At 32.3% G+C, this 22,710-nt stretch overlaps 1 protein-coding gene across 1 annotated transcript in view; it reads left to right on the top strand.

Annotated features, from left to right (window-relative positions):
• The window catches only part of myo7aa (myosin VIIAa), a 57,288-nt gene extending 39,803 nt beyond the window's left edge, over window positions 1-17,485 (top strand). The window contains exons 27-49 of the mRNA XM_073815792.1: window positions 143-270; window positions 370-496; window positions 855-974; window positions 1,073-1,246; window positions 3,098-3,325; window positions 3,565-3,735; window positions 5,770-5,887; window positions 6,109-6,235; window positions 6,322-6,491; window positions 6,577-6,767; window positions 6,866-6,990; window positions 8,926-9,083; window positions 9,175-9,328; window positions 9,575-9,730; window positions 11,559-11,664; window positions 13,308-13,421; window positions 13,613-13,700; window positions 15,112-15,218; window positions 15,352-15,537; window positions 15,631-15,747; window positions 15,832-15,915; window positions 16,003-16,122; window positions 16,203-17,485. Coding sequence (XP_073671893.1) covers window positions 143-270; window positions 370-496; window positions 855-974; window positions 1,073-1,246; window positions 3,098-3,325; window positions 3,565-3,735; window positions 5,770-5,887; window positions 6,109-6,235; window positions 6,322-6,491; window positions 6,577-6,767; window positions 6,866-6,990; window positions 8,926-9,083; window positions 9,175-9,328; window positions 9,575-9,730; window positions 11,559-11,664; window positions 13,308-13,421; window positions 13,613-13,700; window positions 15,112-15,218; window positions 15,352-15,537; window positions 15,631-15,747; window positions 15,832-15,915; window positions 16,003-16,122; window positions 16,203-16,295 — 3,162 coding nt within the window. The 3' untranslated portion in view covers window positions 16,296-17,485. The remainder of the gene's footprint in view (window positions 1-142; window positions 271-369; window positions 497-854; window positions 975-1,072; window positions 1,247-3,097; window positions 3,326-3,564; window positions 3,736-5,769; window positions 5,888-6,108; window positions 6,236-6,321; window positions 6,492-6,576; window positions 6,768-6,865; window positions 6,991-8,925; window positions 9,084-9,174; window positions 9,329-9,574; window positions 9,731-11,558; window positions 11,665-13,307; window positions 13,422-13,612; window positions 13,701-15,111; window positions 15,219-15,351; window positions 15,538-15,630; window positions 15,748-15,831; window positions 15,916-16,002; window positions 16,123-16,202) is intronic.
• The last annotated feature ends 5,225 nt before the right edge of the window (window positions 17,486-22,710 follow it).

Genomic DNA, 22,710 nt, shown 5'->3' with positions numbered 1-22,710 from the left:
TAATGAGGTCACAGACACATTGTAGGCACACCTGAGATCTTGTAAAAACAGGCATAATATGTGACCTTAAAAACATATAAGATCCAGTCTGTGTGTGTACCATTAAAGACAGAAAGTGTAAATTCATTTCCTTTTGCATTAGGTGACCAAACGGCTGAATGATGGTGAAAATATGGTACATGGGAACAGCATGCTGGAGGATCGACCCACATCCAACCTGGAGAAGTTACACTTTATTATCGGCAATGGTATCCTCCGACCGGGCCTGAGGTCAGACCAGACACACTCACAATTATTTTAAATCATTAAACTCCTCTATAAAGACTGCACTTGATTTGACATAAAAAAGCAACATGTTGTTTCTTTCAGAGATGAGATTTACTGTCAGATCTGTAAGCAGCTGACCCAGAATCCATCTAAAAGCAGTCACGCCCGTGGCTGGATACTCATTTCTCTCTGTGTGGGCTGCTTTGCACCATCTGAGAAGTTTGTGAAGGTGAGAAATGTTAACCATTGGTTTCTCATATAAGCATTTTCTTTTGGAGATAATGGAATATGCATTAGATACGGGACTCATGAGTATCCGCTTGTTAAGTTGAAGCATAAGGAATACATTTTCGGGAAAATACAGTTTCTGGGTTCAAGCCTCCACTCGTTTCAACCGAGACTACAAACTCAACAGGCGTTTATTTTTATTTATATAGAAGTGGTGCCTTATGATGTCAGACTAAACATACGGATAGCTCAATTGGTTGAGCATTATGATAGCAGCACAAAGGTCATGGATTTGATCCCAGGTAACTCACATGCATAAAAGTGTTATTGTAAGTTTAGTATTTTTTTTCTTCTTGTAGTACCTGAGAAACTTCATCAGTGAAGGTCCACCTGGTTATGCTCCGTATTGTGAGGAGAGACTCAGGAGAACGTTTGTCAACGGTACCCGAACACAGCCTCCGTCCTGGCTGGAGCTTCAGGTACATCAACAGATAAACAGAAAGGAAAACAAGCATCATATTCAGTCCATATCATTTGTGCACTATACTATAAGTCTTTTTTCATCATTTCACCCAAGGCCACCAAATCAAAAAAGCCTATAATGCTTCCCGTGACGTTCATGGATGGAACCACAAAGACCCTGCTGACGGATTCTGCCACGACGGCCATGGAGCTCTGCAGCGCTTTAGCAGATAAGATCAGTCTTCATGACCGCTTCGGTTTCTCGCTCTATATCGCCCTGTTTGACAAGGTCTGAATGATTTTAACTTCTTAATAATGTTATAACTCACACACACTTATCTTTTTATTTTGATGCAGTAAAACAAAATTGTGGTCTTGGACCATAAAACCAATCATAAGTGACATGGGTATATTTGAAGAGTTTGGTTCCAAAACGCGATAAACGCCTTTTTTTTTTTAATGAATTACCGCCAAAATCAGTATTGTACCAGGTCAGTATTAAAAAGTAAATTCTTAATTTTACGCAAAATACAATATCTTTTCTCAATTTTTTCCCAAAACGCAATAAACGCCACTCTTCCTTTTCTACAGAATGCAATAAATTCGCTCAACAAATCACATCGCACCATTCCACGCATTGTAAACAATAATGGCGGCGCTTTGAATACAAACATAATCCTAGTTTTCCTCATCTACTTTGTACTTCATGATCAACAAACAAACAAAAACAAAATAATACTTTGAGGGCATTGATAAACCTGTGGTGGTTTTCTGTGGTGGGAAGAAACGTAAGCCATCAAAATCGAATAATTTACGCGCGAGAGACGGAAAAATGCAGACTGTTGCTTCTTACACGACAGCATCAAGCTTCTGTCATGCTAACACATTGAACCCAGGGGATCTTATAAAAAACTTTCCATTATTTTACTCATAGTCAACGAAAATTGAGCAGGACCAAAACATTTTACAGCTGATCGCTGTCAAAAAAGTTCAGCGAAGACGTCCCAAGGATAATCGCAGCAATGACAGTGCCCTTAATATGACAAAGTAAGTGTTTTGATTAATGCCATTAATGTTTATTTTTTTAATCATTAGTCAACTAAATGAATATAACATGGCAAAGATGAATGCACATTTATATACTGATTTAATAAATTTAAAACATTTTGAAAAAAAAAAACCTCATGGATTTATTGCATTTTGCGGAAAAAATAATCAGTTTAAATCTTTGAAAATCAAATTATGGATTTGAATTTGTATGTTTTTATAACCTAAAGATGCTATGTGAAAGTTTGGTACAGAAAATAGTGATTTTCATCTTGTCGCTTTAAACACATTTTTACCCAAATTAGTCTAAATGGATTTATTGCGTTTTAGAACCAAACTCTTAATTTGTAGCAATAGCCAACAATACGTTGTTGTGGTCAAAATTATCGATTTCTTATGCCAAAAATCATTAGGATATTAAATAAAGATCATGTTTCTTGAAGGTATTTTATACATTTTCTACCATAAATATATATAAAAAATGCTTTTTTTCATTAGTAATATGTGTTGCTAAGGACTTCATTTCGACTTGAACTTTAAATGCGATTTTCTCTTGTTTTTTTTTTTTTTTTGAAATTCCAGATCTCAACCAAATATTTTCATTGTCATATCCTAACAAGCCATACATCAATGGACAGCTTATTTATTCATCTTTCAGATGATGTATAAATCACAATTGACCTTCATTACTGGTTTTGTGGTCCGGGGTCACATTTCTGCACTGCAAAAAATTATTTTCAAGAAAATATTTTCTTAGTATTTTGTCTTGTTTTTAGTAAAAATATCTAAAAATTCTTAAATTAAGATGCTTTTTCTTGATGAGCAAAACAACCCAAGAAAACAAGTCTAGTTTTTAGACCAAAAATATCAAATTTAAGTGATTTTGTGCATAAAACAAGCAAACAAATCTGCCAATGGGGTAAGCAATAAAATTTCTTGAATTTATTGTTTAAGAAAATTGTTCAAGATTTTATTTGCTTACCCCATTGGCAGATTTTTTTCTTAAAAATTATTTATTATTTTTTGCAGTGTGTTGTTTATGTACATTATATCAGTGATGCATTAAAATCTTTTTTGATTGATTGATTGACAGGTGTCCTCTCTGGGCAGTGGTAATGATCACGTGATGGATGCCGTGTCTCAGTGTGAACAGTACGCTAAAGAACAGGGAGCACAGGAGCGTAACGCCCCCTGGAGGCTGTTTTTCAGAAAAGAGGTCTTCACACCCTGGCATGATCCGACTGAGGACGGCGTAGCTACAAACCTCATCTACCAGCAGATCGTACGAGGGGTGAAGTTTGGGGAATATCGCTGTGATAAGGTAAGAGATTCCACAACCGAGACTGCTTTTATGAAGTGACTTACCTGTGTTTTTATTGCTTACAATTTCTAAGGAGGAAATCTTTTTCTTTATTTTGCAATTCTCCACTTTTTTTTATCTACATTTCTTTTTTTTGCACATTTTTCTTGCTCTCTCTATGCATGCTCTCTCTCTCTCTCTCTCTCTCTCTCTCTCTCTCTCTCTCTCTCTCTTTCCATTCTGCTTTGTGTTTCCTGGAGGAGGAGGATCTGGCAGAGCTGGCATCGCAGCAGTATTATGTGGACTACGGCTCTGAGATTCTTGTGGAGCGTCTGTTGAGTCTCATTCCATCCTACGTCCCTGATAGAGAGATCAGCTCGGCCAAAACTGTAGAGAGATGGGCTCAACTCATCATGGCTGCACACAAAAAGGTAAAACAAACAAGTAGACACATAATGAATAGGAGTATTATTGTACTGCATACTTTGAAGTTTATACTTTAATTCCCTTTTATTTTAAATATGTGAAATTGTGTTAAATATATGCAGTGCTATTTCAGATGTAAAAATGTATGCTAAATCTCCTGCATTGCATTTTTAATCCAACAAGTGTTGCTCATACATTTTAGTATTAAGTAAAACCCTAATCTTAAGCATAATTTATACTGATCTAGCAGCATCTGATCTACGCTGTTGTTGATCATGTCAACGTGCAATCACACATGCTAGTACGGAAAGTCTACAGATATTTTATAGTATTAATCCAAAAGCCAAAGAAGAAAACTACGTAGGGTACGGTGTAGGGTTTGCCGTACAATTGACAAAAAAGTATAAATTGGGCTTTAGCATTTAACTTTTCCTCACTGTTTGTTCTACAAACATAAATGATACATCAACTAAAAGTGCATTTACTTTTTCTAGCCTGGTGAAAGAAAGACAATATTATTGAAAGAAAATGATGGTTCAATTTCATTTCAATTCAATTCAATTTTATTTATATAGCGCTTTTCACAATTGTTTAATTGTTTCAGCAGACCGCAGTGTACGTGACGGATATATATATATATATATTTTTTTTTTTCAAAAAAATATGCACAGTTCTTGTATCCAGTAGTTTGACTTTTTATTACTGAAAACTCATATTTTCTTTTTTAATATTTTAAAAACAATTGCAGTTTAACATCGCAAGAGCCAAATGTTAAAGGGATAGTTCGGCCAAAAATTATATTAAACCCATGATGTTCTCACCCCCAAGCTGTCCGAGTTGCATATGTCCATCGTTTTTCGGACGCGACTAAAGATGGTGGCGTTACTGGAAGGTAGTTATTTACGTTAATAAAGTTTTAAATATGGACATTTCTACAATAACGCCGCGCGGATTACCCTCAGGAGACCTTTGTTTATCATCCTGGAGCCGTTTGGATTTAATTTGTGAAGGATGGAGGCACTTTTTTTGGACTTGAAGGTCGTGGACCCCGTAACATTCCATTTAATCAACTGAAAGATCTAAAACATTTTCTAAAATATCCAAAAATGTGTTTGTCTGAAAAACGATGGACATATGCAACTCGGACAGCTTGGGGGTGCGTAAATCATGGTTTAATATCATTTTTGGCCGAACTATCCGTTTAATAGTTTAACTTGAAACATTACACCTAAAAGTGTTTTTTTTTTGTATTGCACTGACTGTAATGCAGAGCTCATAAACTGCTTTTGTTTATAACTGTTACACTTTCATAAATTGTTATATTTCAAGTATTCACAACACATAGCCAGTCTTCTCCCAATGATTAAATTTTTTTTATATTTTAAAGATATAATCTCTACATTTGGATCCGACTGTTGGAGTTCGCCCCCTAGTGGCAGCCGTAATGAAATTTTAGTAAATTTGTGTCAACAATGGAGAGAAACTCATTGGTGCATCCCAAATTGCATACTTATTCACTATAATATGTAATTTTGTTGTATAAATAGAGTAAGTAGAGTGTTCACATTGGAAATTAAAAAAGTAAGTGCCCTTTATGGACTCAGAGGATGCATTCTTTCAACTAAATAAATGAAGTGTGAAACGCTGGAACCTTCATGCACACAGCCGTCACAGTTTCGCTCATGTGATGGAAGGGAGGCGGAGCTATCAAACACAGATTACACTTCAGTCTGATGATGACTGAGGCTATTTTGGGCAAAACAGATAACATCGACAATATGCTATGTGTTTGATGTCATTTGCCCTTGTCTGTGAAACCACTTATACTTTCGGTTAGTAAAAATTCATCATACTACTCGTCTAAATTCATACACTTGACGGTTGAGTACATAGTGCATAGTGTATAGTATGTCATTTGGGAAACAGCTGGTATGCCATGCAAGTGTTTCATACTGCACATACAAATAATAAGAAGTATATTGATGTTAACCCACGATGTAAGTGCTCTACTTCACTGGGGTTTTGTGTTGTCTTTGTAGGGCATCTATACTCAGAAGAGAGTAGATCCTCAGAAAGTCAAAGAAGAAGTGGTTGATTTTGCCCGTTACAAGTGGCCTTTGTTATTCTCAAGATTTTACGAGGCCTTTAAATTTTCAGGTATATGTTTGATATTTTTTACTCAAGAGTTTTTGAGCTTTATGTCTGTTTAACAAGTATTATCTTTCCAAATTGTCAAAGCTTTTTATAGCACTTCTCATATTATGGCTTTATTGTTTTCCTCACTGTTGTAAGTCGCTTTGTCTGAATAAAAGTGTCTCTTACGTCTGCTGACTGTTATGTTTATTAATATTATTATATTTCTGTCTTTCTGTCCGTAGGTCCCAGTCTACCCAAGAATGATGTGATAGTGGCTGTGAACTGGACAGGTGTTTACTTTGTGGATGAACAGGAGCAGGTTCTCCTTGAGCTTTCTTTCCCTGAGATCACCGGCGTTTCCAGCAGCAAGTGAGGATGCAAAGTTGTTTTTAGATGTTTGTAATGATTTAGCTTTAAAGAGAAATATGAAGATGATTTCTTTCTTGTTTTGTCAGAGGGGGAAAGCATCAAGCTCAAAGTTTCACCCTTGCCACCATTAAAGCGGACGAGTACACTTTCACCTCCAATAATGCAGAGGACATACGAGATCTGGTGGTCACCTTCCTGGAGGGTCTCAGGAAAAGATCCAAGTTTGTTGTGGCCATACAGGACAATCCCAGCCCAGGTTAGGTTTGATGAGAATACCTGGTTTGCATGCACACTATCAAAGACAAGTGTGTCATAAGCTTTTGTCTTTCTGCGTCTTTTAGCCAGCAATGATTCAACGTTCCTGGGTTTCCTGAAAGGTGATCTGATTCTGTTGGATCAGGACACGGGTGAGCAGGTCATGACATCGGGCTGGGCTCACGGCACCAATGACAGAACCAAACAGAGAGGAGATTTCCCTGCAGATTGCGTGTATGTGCTGCCTACCGTCATCAGACCTTCACCTGATATTGTGGTAACCATTCTGTATTATATTTACAAGATTTGCTTCATCTTTTATGGTGAGATACTCTCTCTCACTCGTGTTGTTTTCTTTCTCTTGTTTTCTCTCAGGCTTTGGTTACTATGACACCGGATCAGCGTCAGGAGTCGGTCCGGATTTCCCACGTGCCCATGATGGAGAGTACAGAGAGAGTAAAGCCATACACATTGGAGGAGTTCTCTTATGACTACTTCAGGTGATTCATCTCTAACTGCATGCACATAACCTTAAATACTATTTGAAAATCTGGAATCTGAGGGTGCAAAAAAAAAAAAAAAACGAAATTGAGAAAATCACCTTTAAAGTTGTCCAAATGAAGTCAATAGCAACACATTTTACTAACGATAAATACATTTTAATATATTTACGGTAGAATTTTAACAACATTTTAAACTCTGTGTATGTTTTGATCATCGTTCTGAATCTGATCTCTATAAAAAATTCTTTACAAAAGCGCAATGATTTCAGCTTTTTGCTCAAAATTTTGTAATTTTGAGAAACCTAACTATATGTAAGAGGTTATAAAAATAGAACAAATGAAGATGGGATGAAACTTTTTTTCCGGTTTGTTTGTTTGTTTGAAAGCAGAGGGTCTGTTTTTTCATTTGATATATTTGTATGTTTATATTTATAAAATAAATTTCCTGGAAGGCATTTTGTGAAACTTTTGTGAAAATCACAAAAATGCTGGTGGGCAATTTAAAAAAAAAGGCTAGCGGGGAATGAGTTTATATCCTAATGATTTTTGGCATACACTGCAAAAAATTACTTTCTTACTTAGTATTTTTGCCTTAAGTACAAATATCTAAAAATTCGTAACACTTAATTCAAGAAAAATTCAAGAGAAAATTTTCTTACCCACTGGCAAATGTTCTTTTTTTTTGCCCTTTTATGCACAAATTCAATTAATAAATTTGATATTTTTGTTTAAGAATAGACTTATTTTCTTAGGTGATTTTGCTCATCAACAAAATGAATCTTGATTTAAGAATTTTTTAATATTTGTACTGAAACAAAGACAAAAATACAAAATAAACAAAAATAAATAAGTAATTTTTGTACTGCAAAAAAATTTTTTTCAAGAAAAAATGTCGTCTTGTTTTCAGTAAAAATATCTAAACATTCTTAAATTAAGATGCTTTTTCTTGATGAGCAAAACGACCCAAGAAAATAAGTCTAGTTTTTAGACCAAAAATATCAAATTTAAGTGTTTTTGTGCATTAAACAAGCAAACAAATCTGCCAATAGGGTAAGCTAATTTTTTTTTAACATTTTTATTAAACACTAAATTCAAGAAAAATTGGCTTACCCAATTGGCAGATTTTTTTTTTTGCTTGTTTTATGCACAAAATGTGATATTTTTGGTCTAAAAACTAGAATTATTTTCTTTTTGCTCATCAAGAAAAAGCATCTTAATTTAAGAATTTTTTGATATTTTTACTGAAAACAAGACAAACATGCTAAGAATTTTTTTCTTGAAAATAATTTTTGCAGTGTAAAAAATTAAAATTGACCCATACAATGTATTTTTGGTTAGTGCAACAAATATACCCATGCAACATAAGACTGCTTGTGTGATCCAGGGTCACAAATATCAAATATGTTTCACCACAATATGGTTTTAACCCACTGTTGGGTCAAATGTTAACATTTAGGTAAATTTTGCCCAGCGGCTGGGTTTGTCAATTTTTGACCAATCGCTGGATGGAAAATAACCCAGCAATTTTGGCGTGTACACCCTAACAAAAAAATCTAAATACAGTATGAGTAAAAAAAAAAGGTAAACAATTAAACCTTAAAATCGCTTGAAATTCCTTGCCGAACATTTGGTTCGAAAAAAACGTTTTCTCTTAAATTGTCCTTTTTTGTGATTTTTGAATTTATGTGTAATTTACGTCACTTGTGATTTCCAGTCTTGTGACTGTAATTCAGTAATAAGTTTATTATGTGCAGAAGATGTGTTCATTACTAAAAACGACATCATTTAAAGGCAGTACAACAAATGCTAAGATGATACATCATAATTGTAATAATTTATCCTTATTGTGGTACAGTAATGGTATGTTTGACAGTAAAAAATGTCTATGAACAACAGCAGACTTTATCCTTCTGACTTCATTCCCTCATCCAGACCTCCTCCCAAACACACACTCAGCAGAGTGATGATCACCAAAAACCGAGGGAAAGACAAACTGTGGAGCTGCACACGAGAGCCCATCAAACAAGCCCTACTGAAGAAATGTGTGAACCATGAGGAGCTTTCACAAGAGGCCTGCATGGCCTTCATTGATATCCTTCACTTTACTGAAGCGTTTGAACATACTTTAGACCTTTGTGAATTTCATTTTTTAAAGTTAAATGTCCTTGACACATTCTGCACCTATGATGAAATATATGGGCGATTATCCATCCAAACGGACGCGATCTGTGAATGAGCTGACGGATCAGATCTTCGAGGGCGCGCTGAAGGCGGAGCCTCTGAAAGATGAGATCTACTGTCAGATAATTAAACAGCTGACCGACAACCACATCAAGTGAGTTCACACATTTTCATTACATGACATTTAAGCATTTGGCCAACGCTTTTATCCAAGGTGACTTACAGTACATTTTTATCAGTATTTGTGTTCCCTGGGAATCAAACCCACAACCTACACACCAGGAGCTACATAACCCAAAACACATCTCCACACTTAATTCCTGTCCATCAGTAGTGATGCTGTCATTAATATCAACTGATAATAGTTATGTAAAGCTGTAGTGATGTATGTTTGTTACAGGTACAGCGAGGAGAAAGGTTGGGAGCTGCTCTGGTTGTGTACTGGTCTCATTCCTCCCAGTAACGTCCTGTTGCCGCATGTCCAGAGATTCCTGCAGTCGAAGAAACATCATCCACTGGCTTCCGACTGCATGCAGAGACTGCAGAAAGCTTTACGGTAAATACACCTGCATATACTGTACTTTACTGCAGGGTTTCTCAAACTGGGGTTTGCGAACCCCTGGTGGTTCGAGAGGGAATTGCAGAGGGTTTGTGAGATGATGAATTAAATTGTAAAATTCTAATACATAATTTTAAGCTTAAATAAATAAAACACCTGCTAACACACCCTTACCAAATTTTACCATGTTTTTTGTGGTAAAAGTGTAGTAACCATGTTTTCTTTGGTGTATTGATTACTAAAACTGTGGTTTTACTACAGTAACCATGGGTTATGGATGTTTTGTGAATACATTTAATTTGTTCATTCTGCATAACATGTGACCATTGGGTTTTTCTTCATCATGGAGATGCCATCATTCACCATTGTTTTCTTATATCATTTCAGTTCAGGGTTTTTTTTATTGCTGAGCTCACCAGTGTGTTATTTTTTTAAATCAAAATGTACCAAATTGTTGATCTGGTCACTACTAATGTTCCTCCTGTCTGACTGATGGACTGGTTGTGTTTTTGAAACCTAATTATGGTCTGTACACTGTTAACCCAGAAATTGTCTTCACTCAAACAATCAAGGAAACATCATTAATATTTTCTGTTTTGAAGCCAAAGCTTAAAAAGTTTGGTTGATTTCACTTTTAAGCTTACAAAATCTATTAAACTAAAACATTCAAGTAACATGAACTTAAAATTATTAGTTCATGTTGTGAGGAATACCCATAATCCTTTGCGCCTGAATATTTTGATTATTTTCTGCTTTTTCACAAATTAAAAACTGATAAGAACTTTCTGTACTCAAATATTTGTTAATAAAATGTCATATAGGTTCAAGCTCTTATATTATTGATGTTGTTTTGTTGTAAATGATAATTTTGTGAAGTCACTGTTCAGGTGATCAGTGTTTCCTTACATGAACACTGTTCAGAACATTTTATGGTATTTCTCTCCACAGTACTGACAATGTATGTCAAAACACATTTTTTGTGTGTTTCTGTGGAGAATCACGTTTATTCAATGACTGACTTAAAGTCAGTCATTAATTTTGTTATAATAACATTTATAACATCAAATGTAATATAAAGTAATAAAAACTAAAGTTATATGCAATGGGTTTCCTCAAACATAATGTCATCGAATCTGGGTTAAGAGTGCAGGAATATTTTAAGAAATTAAAACATTAAGTACATTAAACTTAAAATTAATTGTTATTTCAACCAGGCAAAATTAACTTTTTTAGGGCAACGAGTTTCCATAAATTTTTTAGGTTCAATCAACCTGTATGGGCTTACAGTGTATCACTTGCATGGAGATCTCCCTGAACCCCATAATGTGGGTTCACAGCCACAGCTTCCAAATGCAAATGCCAACTCCAGACCTTTAACATAATTCATTTAACAAAAAAAAATTTAACAAATACACAATACCTGTCCATAAAACAGCTTTGAAGTCACCTGTCCCATTCCTGTTGGCCTCTTTAAAAAAAGGTTGTTAAATATTAAATGACTGTAATTTGTAAACCCTTCATCCCATTTGGATGTGAATATCCTCTAAGTAAAGCTGAGAGTGTGCATTTTAAGCCGATATATTTATCATAGGACTTTAACTGAAGTAAAAGTTTGGTAAACAACTAAAATAACACAAAATGTGCTTCTGTTCCAATATTTATGTAGGTGACTGTATTTTTCCCCTCTGTTTTTCTTTGTATTTTTCTCTGTGCACCTCACTTTGAGCTCAGAGTCATTAAGACTTGAGAGTCGTGATGTTTTTTTGGTGCCGTCTGCAGTTTTAATGGCTGTTAGAGTATGAATGAGTCATTGTTTGTGTTTTAGGAATGGCTCTCGGAAGTATCCCCCTCACCTGGTTGAAGTGGAGGCCATTCAACATAAGACCACGCAGATCTTTCATAAAGTCTATTTCCCTGATGACACAGATGAGGTGAGACACAATGTCTATGACTAACTGTACATCTTGTTTTTTCGGCAGTGTGCTGACCCAGAAAATGTGATATACTGTGCTGCTAACTCACTTAAAATGAAAAAGTTGTAAATTACACATCTTATTTTCGATCGTAATGTTACAAGTCAAAGCAGACTAGTTTGGAAATAGTTTGGTATGTTTCCAGACAGCAGACGACTCCAGGCCAGATCTGCACTGGAGCTGCCCATATGGCAAAAAATAGGCTATATTTTCAAATATATTTTCAAATATTTTCAAAATATACTAAAAATTGCCAAAAAATATATTTGCTGAAATATATTTTGGAATATGTTTACAAAAGATATTTCTCACCGATATATTTTTGTTCAATTTTTGTGAATTTTGAAATATATTTTAAAAATTACAAAAATTGCCAAAAAATATTTGCTGAAATATATTTTGGAATATGTTTACAAAAGATATTTCTCACCAATATATATTTTGGAAATTTTTGTGTATTTTAAAATATATTTAAAAATATTACAAAAATTGCCAAAAAATAAATTGGCTGAAATATATTTTGGAATATGTTTACAAAATATATATTTTTCACCAATATATGTTTTGGCAATTTTTGTATATTTTGAAATATATTTACAAATATTCCAAGAATTGCCAAAAAAATATATTTGCTGAAATATATTTTGGAATATGTTTACAAAAATATATTTTTCAACGATATATTTTTTGGCAAGTTTGTATATTTTGAAATATATTTAAAAATATTTTTAAAAATTGCCAAAAAATATATTTGCTGAAATATATTTTGGAATATGTTTACAAAAATATATTTTTCAATGATATATTTTTGGCAATTTTTGTGTATTTTGAAATTTATTAAAAAAAATTACAAAAATTGCCAAAAAATATATTTGCTGAAATATATTTTGGAATATGTTTACAAAATATATTTTTCACTGATATATTTTTGGCAATTTTTGTGTATTTTGAAATATATTAAAAAATTACCAAAAAATATATTTGCTGAAATATATTTTGGAATATGTTTACAAAAATATATATTTCACCGATATATTTTCTGGCCATTTTTTGTAGTAAATAGGTAAATAAATTGTAAAGCATTAAAATATATATATATTTAGCCCTCCATGTACAAGGAAATATATTCACGTTGATTTGGAAGAAAAACTTTGTTACGAACTTTTAACATCAAAAATATACTTATATAACATTACCTTGTATTTAGCATATTTAAAATATATTCATAATATAAAATATAAATAAATGTTTGACATATCGTATGTAAAATTTGAAATGTATTTGCTTCCCCTTGAAATGCATTTTGAAATATATGTTGATATATGAAGGTTAAAACTAAATATATTTTCAAATTAAAAAATATATTTAATTGAGCATTACTTTCTACAAAATGTATTTAGCATATATTTAAAATATATTTTTGGCCAGGGAAATGTATTTTTTGCTGTTAGGTGCAGACTATGGCGCGGGTCGAGCCCAGAGTCGTTTGCTGCCTGGGTTAAAAATCACAGCGTTAAACAGCATGACAGAGATGTGATGTATGTTTAAATCTTCGCAGAAGTTTTAAGAGTGGCTGTTAATGTTACTAATGTTTGTTTCAGGCTTTTGAGGTTGAGTCCAGCACAAAAGCCAAAGACTTTTGTCTCAACATCTCTACTAGACTGCTGCTGAAATCACCAGAAGGCTTTAGTCTGTTTGTCAAGATATCTGATAAGGTAACATTGCACACTGTGACCCATTTAACCAGATATCATAGTGTTACCAAATGTACTTTTAGTGTGATCTAACTCGAAATGAATAAAAACAGAGCTTTTCTCCAAACTCCAGTCATCATTAAAGCAGAAGGTGATTATAGATGTACCTGTATGAAGTCAGTTCCTCTTGTTTTTATGGGTTGGTGTTGTAGGTGATCAGTGTACCTGAGGGGGATTTCTTCTTTGACTTTGTCCGGCATTTGACTGACTGGATAAAGAAATCTAGACCAGCTAAAGACGGTACAGCTGTGAATTTTACTTCATATTGATTATTGTTTATCATATTTGTCATATTTATCTTATGAGCTAATTCATGCTAATTAATCGTATTATTAAATAAATGCTCCACTTTCATAAAAAAATCTGATAATTTACTCATCACCATGTCATCCTTATGTCTTTGTTCAGTCAAAAAGAAATTGAGGAAAACATTTGAAGATTTTTCTCCTTCTTGTGGACTTTAGTGGACCTCAACAGTTTACAGTTTCAATGCAGCTTTAAAGGGCTCTAAACAATCCATTTTTCCTAGCAAAACAATCATCTTTTCACAAAAAAAAGGTACTTTTAAACCACAACTTATGCATCAGTTGGGATTGTTTATAGCCATTTGAAGCTGAATTGAAACTGCAAACGATTGAGGTCCAATCCACTATATGGAGAAAAATCCTGGATTTCTTCTCAACTGAACAAAGAAAGACATAAACATCTTGGATAACATGGGGGTGAGTACATTTTCAGGATTTTTTGTGAAAGTGAAGTAATTCTTTAAATCATGAATTATTAAATGAATAATGCTTTTTATTAAATTAAATTAGCAAATAGTATTACCAAGTTATTTGGATATATGAGCCAATGACGTGACGTTTATTATTTTGTGTCCGTATGGTTCAAATAAATGTAAAATGGTTAAAATTTCAAAATAAATTTGCAGATTACTTGCATACATTCTCTTTTTTGAGGACCAAGTCTAAAATTTCTGGTTTTATTTCATTTTAAAAGAATATTTGGGGGATAATTTCAAAAATGTCAATGTGGTGTAACCAGTCTGTGTCAATTGGTGTAACTAGAATTTTTAAAAATATATTCATAAAAAAATGTGGAATCAAATATAATCATCTAGTTTAGTGTAATATGATTTTTTTTTACATCATTTGTCAAAGATTATTTGGAAAACAGAGCTGTTTTCAGCATATGTCAGGACAAATATTATAAAAACGCATTAAAATGTACATTTAGAAATAACTAATAAAATTATATTTTAAAATTATTTTTTATGATTATGCTTACATGCCATCAAGGTGGATAAATTATTTAATATTTCTCATTCTTTAGCGCAATTGGCGGTTACACCATTTGACATTTTCAGGTCCATTCAGTCTTAACTTTCATAAAAATTGTGCAAAAGTATTTTTTGTTGTTGCATAAAATCAACATAAATTCACTGTGCATTGAAATAAACCTGATTTGTGCTTTATTTATAAATAAAGAAAATAAATAAAAACCATGGTATTGTGATTGTATTGTTCAAAGCACTTTGAAGTACCATGCAAATCTCATGAATATGGTCATCATTCCCTACTATGGTATTAGTCTGAGGGTCTAAACCTGTGTTAGATAATAAATGCTATAATTGTTGTTTTCTCATGTTCAGGTATAGTTCCTTCACTGACCTACCAGGTGTTTTTTATGAAGAAGTTGTGGACGGCCACAGTTCCAGGGAAAGACTCTTTTGCAGACTCTATCTTTCATTATTATCAGGTGAGTCAAAAAACTACTGTATAGTACAAAACCACAGATATCACATATGAAACATACAATTTAATACTAAACACATCATTACAGTACTGTTTAAGACATTTTACAATGTCAAATTTTCTTTATAAATATCCAGGAATTACCCAAGTATCTTCGTGGATATCACAAGTGCTCCAGAGACGAGGTTTTCCAGCTTGGTGCCCTGATCTACCGAGTCAAATTTGAAGATGACAAATCCCACTTTCCCAGCATTCCCAAAATGCTAAAGGAGCTCATTCCTCAGGATCTGATACGCCAACTCTCACCGGACGACTGGAAGAGGGTTTGTGTTTTACAGCTGTGCTATTCAAATGTATTTTCCTCAAATTTGTCCATTTTATTTGCATTGACACAACGTATATTTTTCATTTTGCAGTCAATTGTGGCATACTTCAACAGACACGCTGGTAAATCAAGGGAGGAAGCCAAACTAATGTTTCTCAAGATCATTTTCAAATGGCCCACGTTTGGTTCTGCTTTCTTTGAAGTGAAGGTAACACAAAACCGCTTTAAAGATAAATGATCTTGTGTTACAGATATGTTAGACACAAACATAAAATCTTTCTTGTCAATTCAGCAAACCACCGAGCCAAACTTTCCTGAGATACTGCTGATAGCCCTAAACAAATATGGAGTCAGTCTGATCGACCCCAAAAACAAGGTATGAGCTGTCTTTATTATTAGCTGTCTGTGTATTTATGTCTTTGTATCGATCCGATCATGCAGTGATTTTTTTCTCTATCCACAGGATATTTTAATCACGTATCCCTTCACGAAGATTTCCAACTGGAGCAGTGGAAACACATATTTCCACATTACCATTGGAAACCTGGTTCAGGGCAGCAAACTTCTGTGTGAGACATCACTGGTGAGACATGAAACCACAAAACACCTTTAACTTTATATCTATAAATCATTGCATTTACCTCTCTGCTTTCCTCATAACAGGGTTATAAAATGGATGACCTGTTGACGTCCTACATTAGCCAGATGCTGACCAGTATGAGTAGGCAGCGTAACACTCGCGCTCAAAGCAAGTGAACGTTTGATTGGCTCGAGGCCGCAGAGCTGGTGCGTCTGCTGCGCCCTATTGGTCGGCCCTGCAGTTGGGGGCGGGCCTTTGCCGCCCAGCTGTGGCGAATGAGCCGTACGCCCTCTGCCAGCTCTCAGGGCTCGATGTACCCCGATGATAACTCTTCATCTGCCTCCAGTGAGGATGACTACCTCTGAGCAGCTCTAGAAAGCTTTGCATAACAACATCTGAAATATATTTGTGTATCAGAGTTTGTGTCTATTGTTAAATGACTGTATATTATATTATATGTGGTAATGCACATTTACCAAGTCTATGAACTGAATGGCACATATGCATCCCGAAACATTTTTAGCATTTTAAAAATATCATTTTTGATGTCTTCCTCACAGTAACAGCTCGTAACGTTGAAATATTTATGTTTGTAAATAAGCTGCAAAAGTCTTTTTGGTGGTCTTCATGAAAGCAAAAATATTGCTTTTATGACTTTGTTTGTGTTTATTTTATGCAACTCGGGTTTTATTCCGATTCACATTTTTTTTTATATTGTTACACTGAATGCCTTAATACTTTTTTGTAAGACGAGTAAGTTTGTTTTTGCAGCCTGTATTAAAGCACATAATTTCAGTTTACATGATCATCTCTGGATCAGCCTACATATATTTTCAGATGATGTTAAGAGAAATATAAAGGGTGTTTTGAAAATTTATAAAAAAATTACATCATCTACATGGACTTATGCATGTTCAAGACTGATATGGTGAATGTTTGGGATATTTCAGTGGCATAAGAAATCTGTGATTGAAAACCTTTTGGTCTTTTATCATGAGTGTAAACATGGTTCCTGTCTTTGTCCATTGTAATTATAAATTTAATTTATCAACTTAATTTATGGCCTTTATTTGCACTGAAATTGGATGACACTGTAAGAGCTGAATTCAACTAAACTACACTGCAAAAAATGATTTTCAAGAAAAAAATTCTTAGTATTTTTGTCTTGTTTTCAGTAAAAATATCTAAACATTCTTAAATCTTGATGAGAAAAACGACCCAAGAAAAAAAGTTTAGTTTTTATACCAAAAATATCAAATTAAGGTGATTTTGTGCATAAAACAAGCAAAAAATCTGCCAATAGGGTAAGCTTATTTTTTCTTGAATTTAGTGTTTAAAAAAAATAATGTCAAGATTTTTTGCGTACCCCATTGGCAGATTTTTTGCTTGTTTTATGCACAAAATCACCTAAATTTGATATTTTTGGTATAAAAAATAATTTAAGAATGTTTAGATATTTTTACTGAAAACAAGACAAAAATACAAATACACTTTTTCTTGAAAATAATTTTTTGCAGTGAAGCACACTGTAAAAAATGACACTCTCAGTATTTTTGTCTTGTTTTCAGTAGAAATATCTACAAATTCTTAAATCAAGATGTATTTTCTTGATGAGTAATTCTTGAAAAATATTAGAAAAATTATTTTTCTCATCCCATTGGCAGATTTTTTGCTTGTTTTAATCACAAATTCATTTCAATTGTATATTTTTTGTCTATAAACTAAACAAATTTTCATAGGACATTTTGCTCATCAAGAAAAAGCATCTTTATTTAATAATTTTTAGAGATTTCTACTTATAACAAGTAGGGCTGGGTATCGATTCAGATGTTCCAGATTGATTCGATTTCGATTCACAAGTTATCAAATTGATTCGATTCCGATTCAATTTTCGATTCCGGTTCTCAGGTAGGTTTTTATACTCGATTCTCGATTCAACTCAATGAATATAGATTTAATACAAATACTATATTAATAAAAAAGAACAGTGAACAGCAGTTTAGTGGGTAATTAATAAAAAAAATTAAAAGCCACAACACGAACGTTGAAGACTAGTAATTAGATTAAAGTAAATCTTACATTCAATGTTTGCGGAAATAAATATGAAAGAAAAAAAATCGATTCTCCTCTTTGAGAATCGATTTTTATTAGACCACGTTTTAAAAAACGATTAATTGGAAAATCGTAGAGAAAAGTCATTTTTGCAGTGTATTGCTTGTTTATCATGGTTATAAATTCACGAGTAGATTAAAGTCCTAAGCACTGATACGTTGCCACTTGTTTATGTAAACCACCATATTAGTTTAAAATAAAAGTTTTATATCAAAATCTTCTGGTAAGACTGGTTTGTACACTGTACACACTGCAAAAAAAATATTTTCAAGAAAAACATTTCTTAGTATTTGTGTCTTGTTTTCAGTAAAAATATTAAAAAAATCTTAAATTAAGATGCTTTTTCTTGATGAGCAAAACGACCCAAGAAAATAAGTCTAGTTTTTAGACCAAAAATAACAAATTAAAGTGATTTTGTGCATAAAACAAGCAAAACAATCTGCAAATGGGGTAAGCGAATTTTTCTTAAATTTACTGTTTAAGAAAAATGTTCAAGATTTTTTTGCTTACCCCATTGGCAGATTTTTTTGCTTGTTTTATGCACAAAATCACCTAAATTTGATATTTTTGGTATAAAAATTAATTTAAGAATGTTTAGATATTTTTACTGAAAACAAGACAAAAATACAAATACACTTTTTCTTGAAAATAATTTTTTGCAGTGAAGCACACTGTAAAAAATGACACTCTCAGTATTTTTGTCTTGTTTTCAGTAGAAATATCTACAAATTCTTAAATCAAGATGTATTTTCTTGATGAGTAATTCTTGAAAAATATTAGAAAAATTATTTTTCTCATCCCATTGGCAGATTTTTTGCTTGTTTTAATCACAAATTCATTTCAATTGTATATTTTTTGTCTATAAACTAAACAAATTTTCATAGGACATTTTGCTCATCAAGAAAAAGCATCTTTATTTAATAATTTTTAGAGATTTCTACTTATAACAAGTAGGGCTGGGTATCGATTCAGATGTTCCAGATCGATTCGATTTCGATTCACAAGTTATCAAATTGATTAGATTCCGATTCAATTTTCGATTCCGGTTCTCAGGTAGGTTTTTATACTCGATTCTCGATTCAACTCAATGAATATAGATTTAATACAAATACTATATTAATAAAAAAGAACAGTGAACAGCAGTTTAGTGGGTAATTAATAAAAAAAATTAAAAGCCACAACACGAACGTTGAAGACTAGTAATTAGATTAAAGTAAATCTTACATTCAATGTTTGCGGAAATAAATATGAAAGAAAAAAAATCGATTCTCCTCTTTGAGAATCGATTTTTATTAGACCACGTTTTAAAAAACGATTAATTGGAAAATCGTAGAGAAAAGTCATTTTTGCAGTGTATTGCTTGTTTATCATGGTTATAAATTCACGAGTAGATTAAAGTCCTAAGCACTGATACGTTGCCACTTGTTTATGTAAACCACCATATTAGTTTAAAATAAAAGTTTTATATCAAAATCTTCTGGTAAGACTGGTTTGTACACTGTACACACTGCAAAAAAAATATTTTCAAGAAAAACATTTCTTAGTATTTGTGTCTTGTTTTCAGTAAAAATATTAAAAAAATCTTAAATTAAGATGCTTTTTCTTGATGAGCAAAACGACCCAAGAAAATAAGTCTAGTTTTTAGACCAAAAATAACAAATTAAAGTGATTTTGTGCATAAAACAAGCAAAACAATCTGCAAATGGGGTAAGCGAATTTTTCTTAAATTTACTGTTTAAGAAAAATGTTCAAGATTTTTTTGCTTACCCATTGGCAGATTTTTTAGCTTGTTTTATGCACAAAATCACCTAAATTTGATATTTTTGGTATAAAAATTAATTTAAGAATGTTTAGATATTTTTACTGAAAACAAGACAAAAATACAAATAAATTTTTTCTTGAAAATAATTTTTTGCAGTGAAGCACACTGTAAAAAATGACACTCTTAGTATTTTTGTCTTGTTTTCAGTAGAAATATCTACAAATTCTTAAATCAAGATGTATTTTCTTGATGAGTAATTCTTGAAAAATATTAGAAAAATTATTTTTCTCATCCCATTGGCAGATTTTTTGCTTGTTTTAATCACAAATTCATTTCAATTGTATATTTTTTGTCTATAAGCTAAACAAATTTTCATAGGACATTTTGCTCATCAAGAAAAAGCATCTTTATTTAATAATTTTTAGAGATTTCTACTTATAACAAGTAGGGCTGGGTATCGATTCAGATGTTCCAGATCGATTCGATTTCGATTCACAAGTTATCAAATCGATTCGATTCCGATTCAATTTTCGATTACGGTTCTCAGGTAGGTTTTTATACTCGATTCTCGATTCAACTCAATGAATATAGATTTAATACAAATACTATATTAATAAAAAAGAACAGTGAACAGCAGTTTAGTGGGTAATTAATAAAAAAAATTAAAAGCCACAACACGAACGTTGAAGAAGACTAGTAATTAGATTAAAGTTAATCTTACATTCAATGTTTGCGGAAATAAATATGAGAGAAAAAAAATTCGATTCTCCTCTTTGAGAATCGATTTTTATTAGACCACGTTTTAAAAAATGATTAATTGGAAAATCGATTTTTTTGCCCAGCCCTAATAACAAGACAAACATACTAAGTAAGAAAGTCATTTTTGCAGTGTATTGCTTGTTTATCATGGTTATAAATTCACGAGTAGATTAAAGTCCTAAGCACTGATACGTTGCCACTTGTTTATGTAAACCACCATATTAGTTTAAAATAAAAGTTTTATATCAAAATCTTCTGGTAAGACTGGTTTGTACACACTGCAAAAAAATTATTTTCAAGAAAAACATTTCTTAGTATTTGTGTCTTGTTTTCAGTAAAAATATTAAAAAAATCTTAAATTAAGATGCTTTTTCTTGATGAGCAAAACGACCCAAGAAAATAAGTCTAGTTTTTAGACCAAAAATAACAAATTAAAGTGATTTTGTGCATAAAACAAGCAAAACAATCTGCAAATGGGGTAAGCGAATTTTTCTTAAATTTACTGTTTAAGAAAAATGTTCAAGATTTTTTTGCTTACCCCATTGGCAGATTTTTTTGCTTGTTTTATGCACAAAATCACCTAAATTTGATATTTTTGGTATAAAAATTAATTTAAGAATGTTTAGATATTTTTACTGAAAACAAGACAAAAATACAAATACACTTTTTCTTGAAAATAATTTTTTGCAGTGAAGCACACTGTAAAAAATGACACTCTCAGTATTTTTGTCTTGTTTTCAGTAGAAATATCTACAAATTCTTAAATCAAGATGTATTTTCTTGATGAGTAATTCTTGAAAAATATTAGAAAAATTATTTTTCTCATCCCATTGGCAGATTTTTTGCTTGTTTTAATCACAATTCATTTCAATTGTATATTTTTTGTCTATAAACTAAACAAATTTTCATAGGACATTTTGCTCATCAAGAAAAAGCATCTTTATTTAATAATTTTTAGAGATTTCTACTTATAACAAGTAGGGCTGGGTATCGATTCAGATGTTCCAGATTGATTCGATTTCGATTCACAAGTTATCAAATTGATTAGATTCCGATTCAATTTTCGATTCCGGTTCTCAGGTAGGTTTTTATACTCGATTCTCGATTCAACTCAATGAATATAGATTTAATACAAATACTATATTAATAAAAAAGAACAGTGAACAGCAGTTTAGTGGGTAATTAATAAAAAAAATTAAAAGCCACAACACGAACGTTGAAGACTAGTAATTAGATTAAAGTAAATCTTACATTCAATGTTTGCGGAAATAAATATGAAAGAAAAAAAATCGATTCTCCTCTTTGAGAATCGATTTTTATTAGACCACGTTTTAAAAAACGATTAATTGGAAAATCGTAGAGAAAAGTCATTTTTGCAGTGTATTGCTTGTTTATCATGGTTATAAATTCACGAGTAGATTAAAGTCCTAAGCACTGATACGTTGCCACTTGTTTATGTAAACCACCATATTAGTTTAAAATAAAAGTTTTATATCAAAATCTTCTGGTAAGACTGGTTTGTACACTGTACACACTGCAAAAAAATTATTTTCAAGAAAAACATTTCTTAGTATTTGTGTCTTGTTTTCAGTAAAAATATTAAAAAAATCTTAAATTAAGATGCTTTTTCTTGATGAGCAAAACGACCCAAGAAAATAAGTCTAGTTTTTAGACCAAAAATAACAAATTAAAGTGATTTTGTGCATAAAACAAGCAAAACAATCTGCAAATGGGGTAAGCGAATTTTTCTTAAATTTACTGTTTAAGAAAAATGTTCAAGATTTTTTTGCTTACCCCATTGGCAGATTTTTTAGCTTGTTTTATGCACAAAATCACTTAAATTTGATATTTTTTGGTCTAAAAACTAGATTTTTTTTCTTGTGTCGTTTTACTCATGAACCAATGCATTTACTAACGTTATTAAATAAATGATTGTAGTGTTACACAGTAAAAAGTGA

Source organism: Paramisgurnus dabryanus, chromosome 9, assembly GCF_030506205.2.
Source record: "Paramisgurnus dabryanus chromosome 9, PD_genome_1.1, whole genome shotgun sequence".
NCBI classification, from domain to species: Eukaryota; Metazoa; Chordata; class Actinopteri; order Cypriniformes; family Cobitidae; genus Paramisgurnus; species Paramisgurnus dabryanus.
The sequence above is the reverse complement of the archived record's forward strand: the minus strand, read 5'-3'. Positions and strand labels throughout refer to the sequence as shown.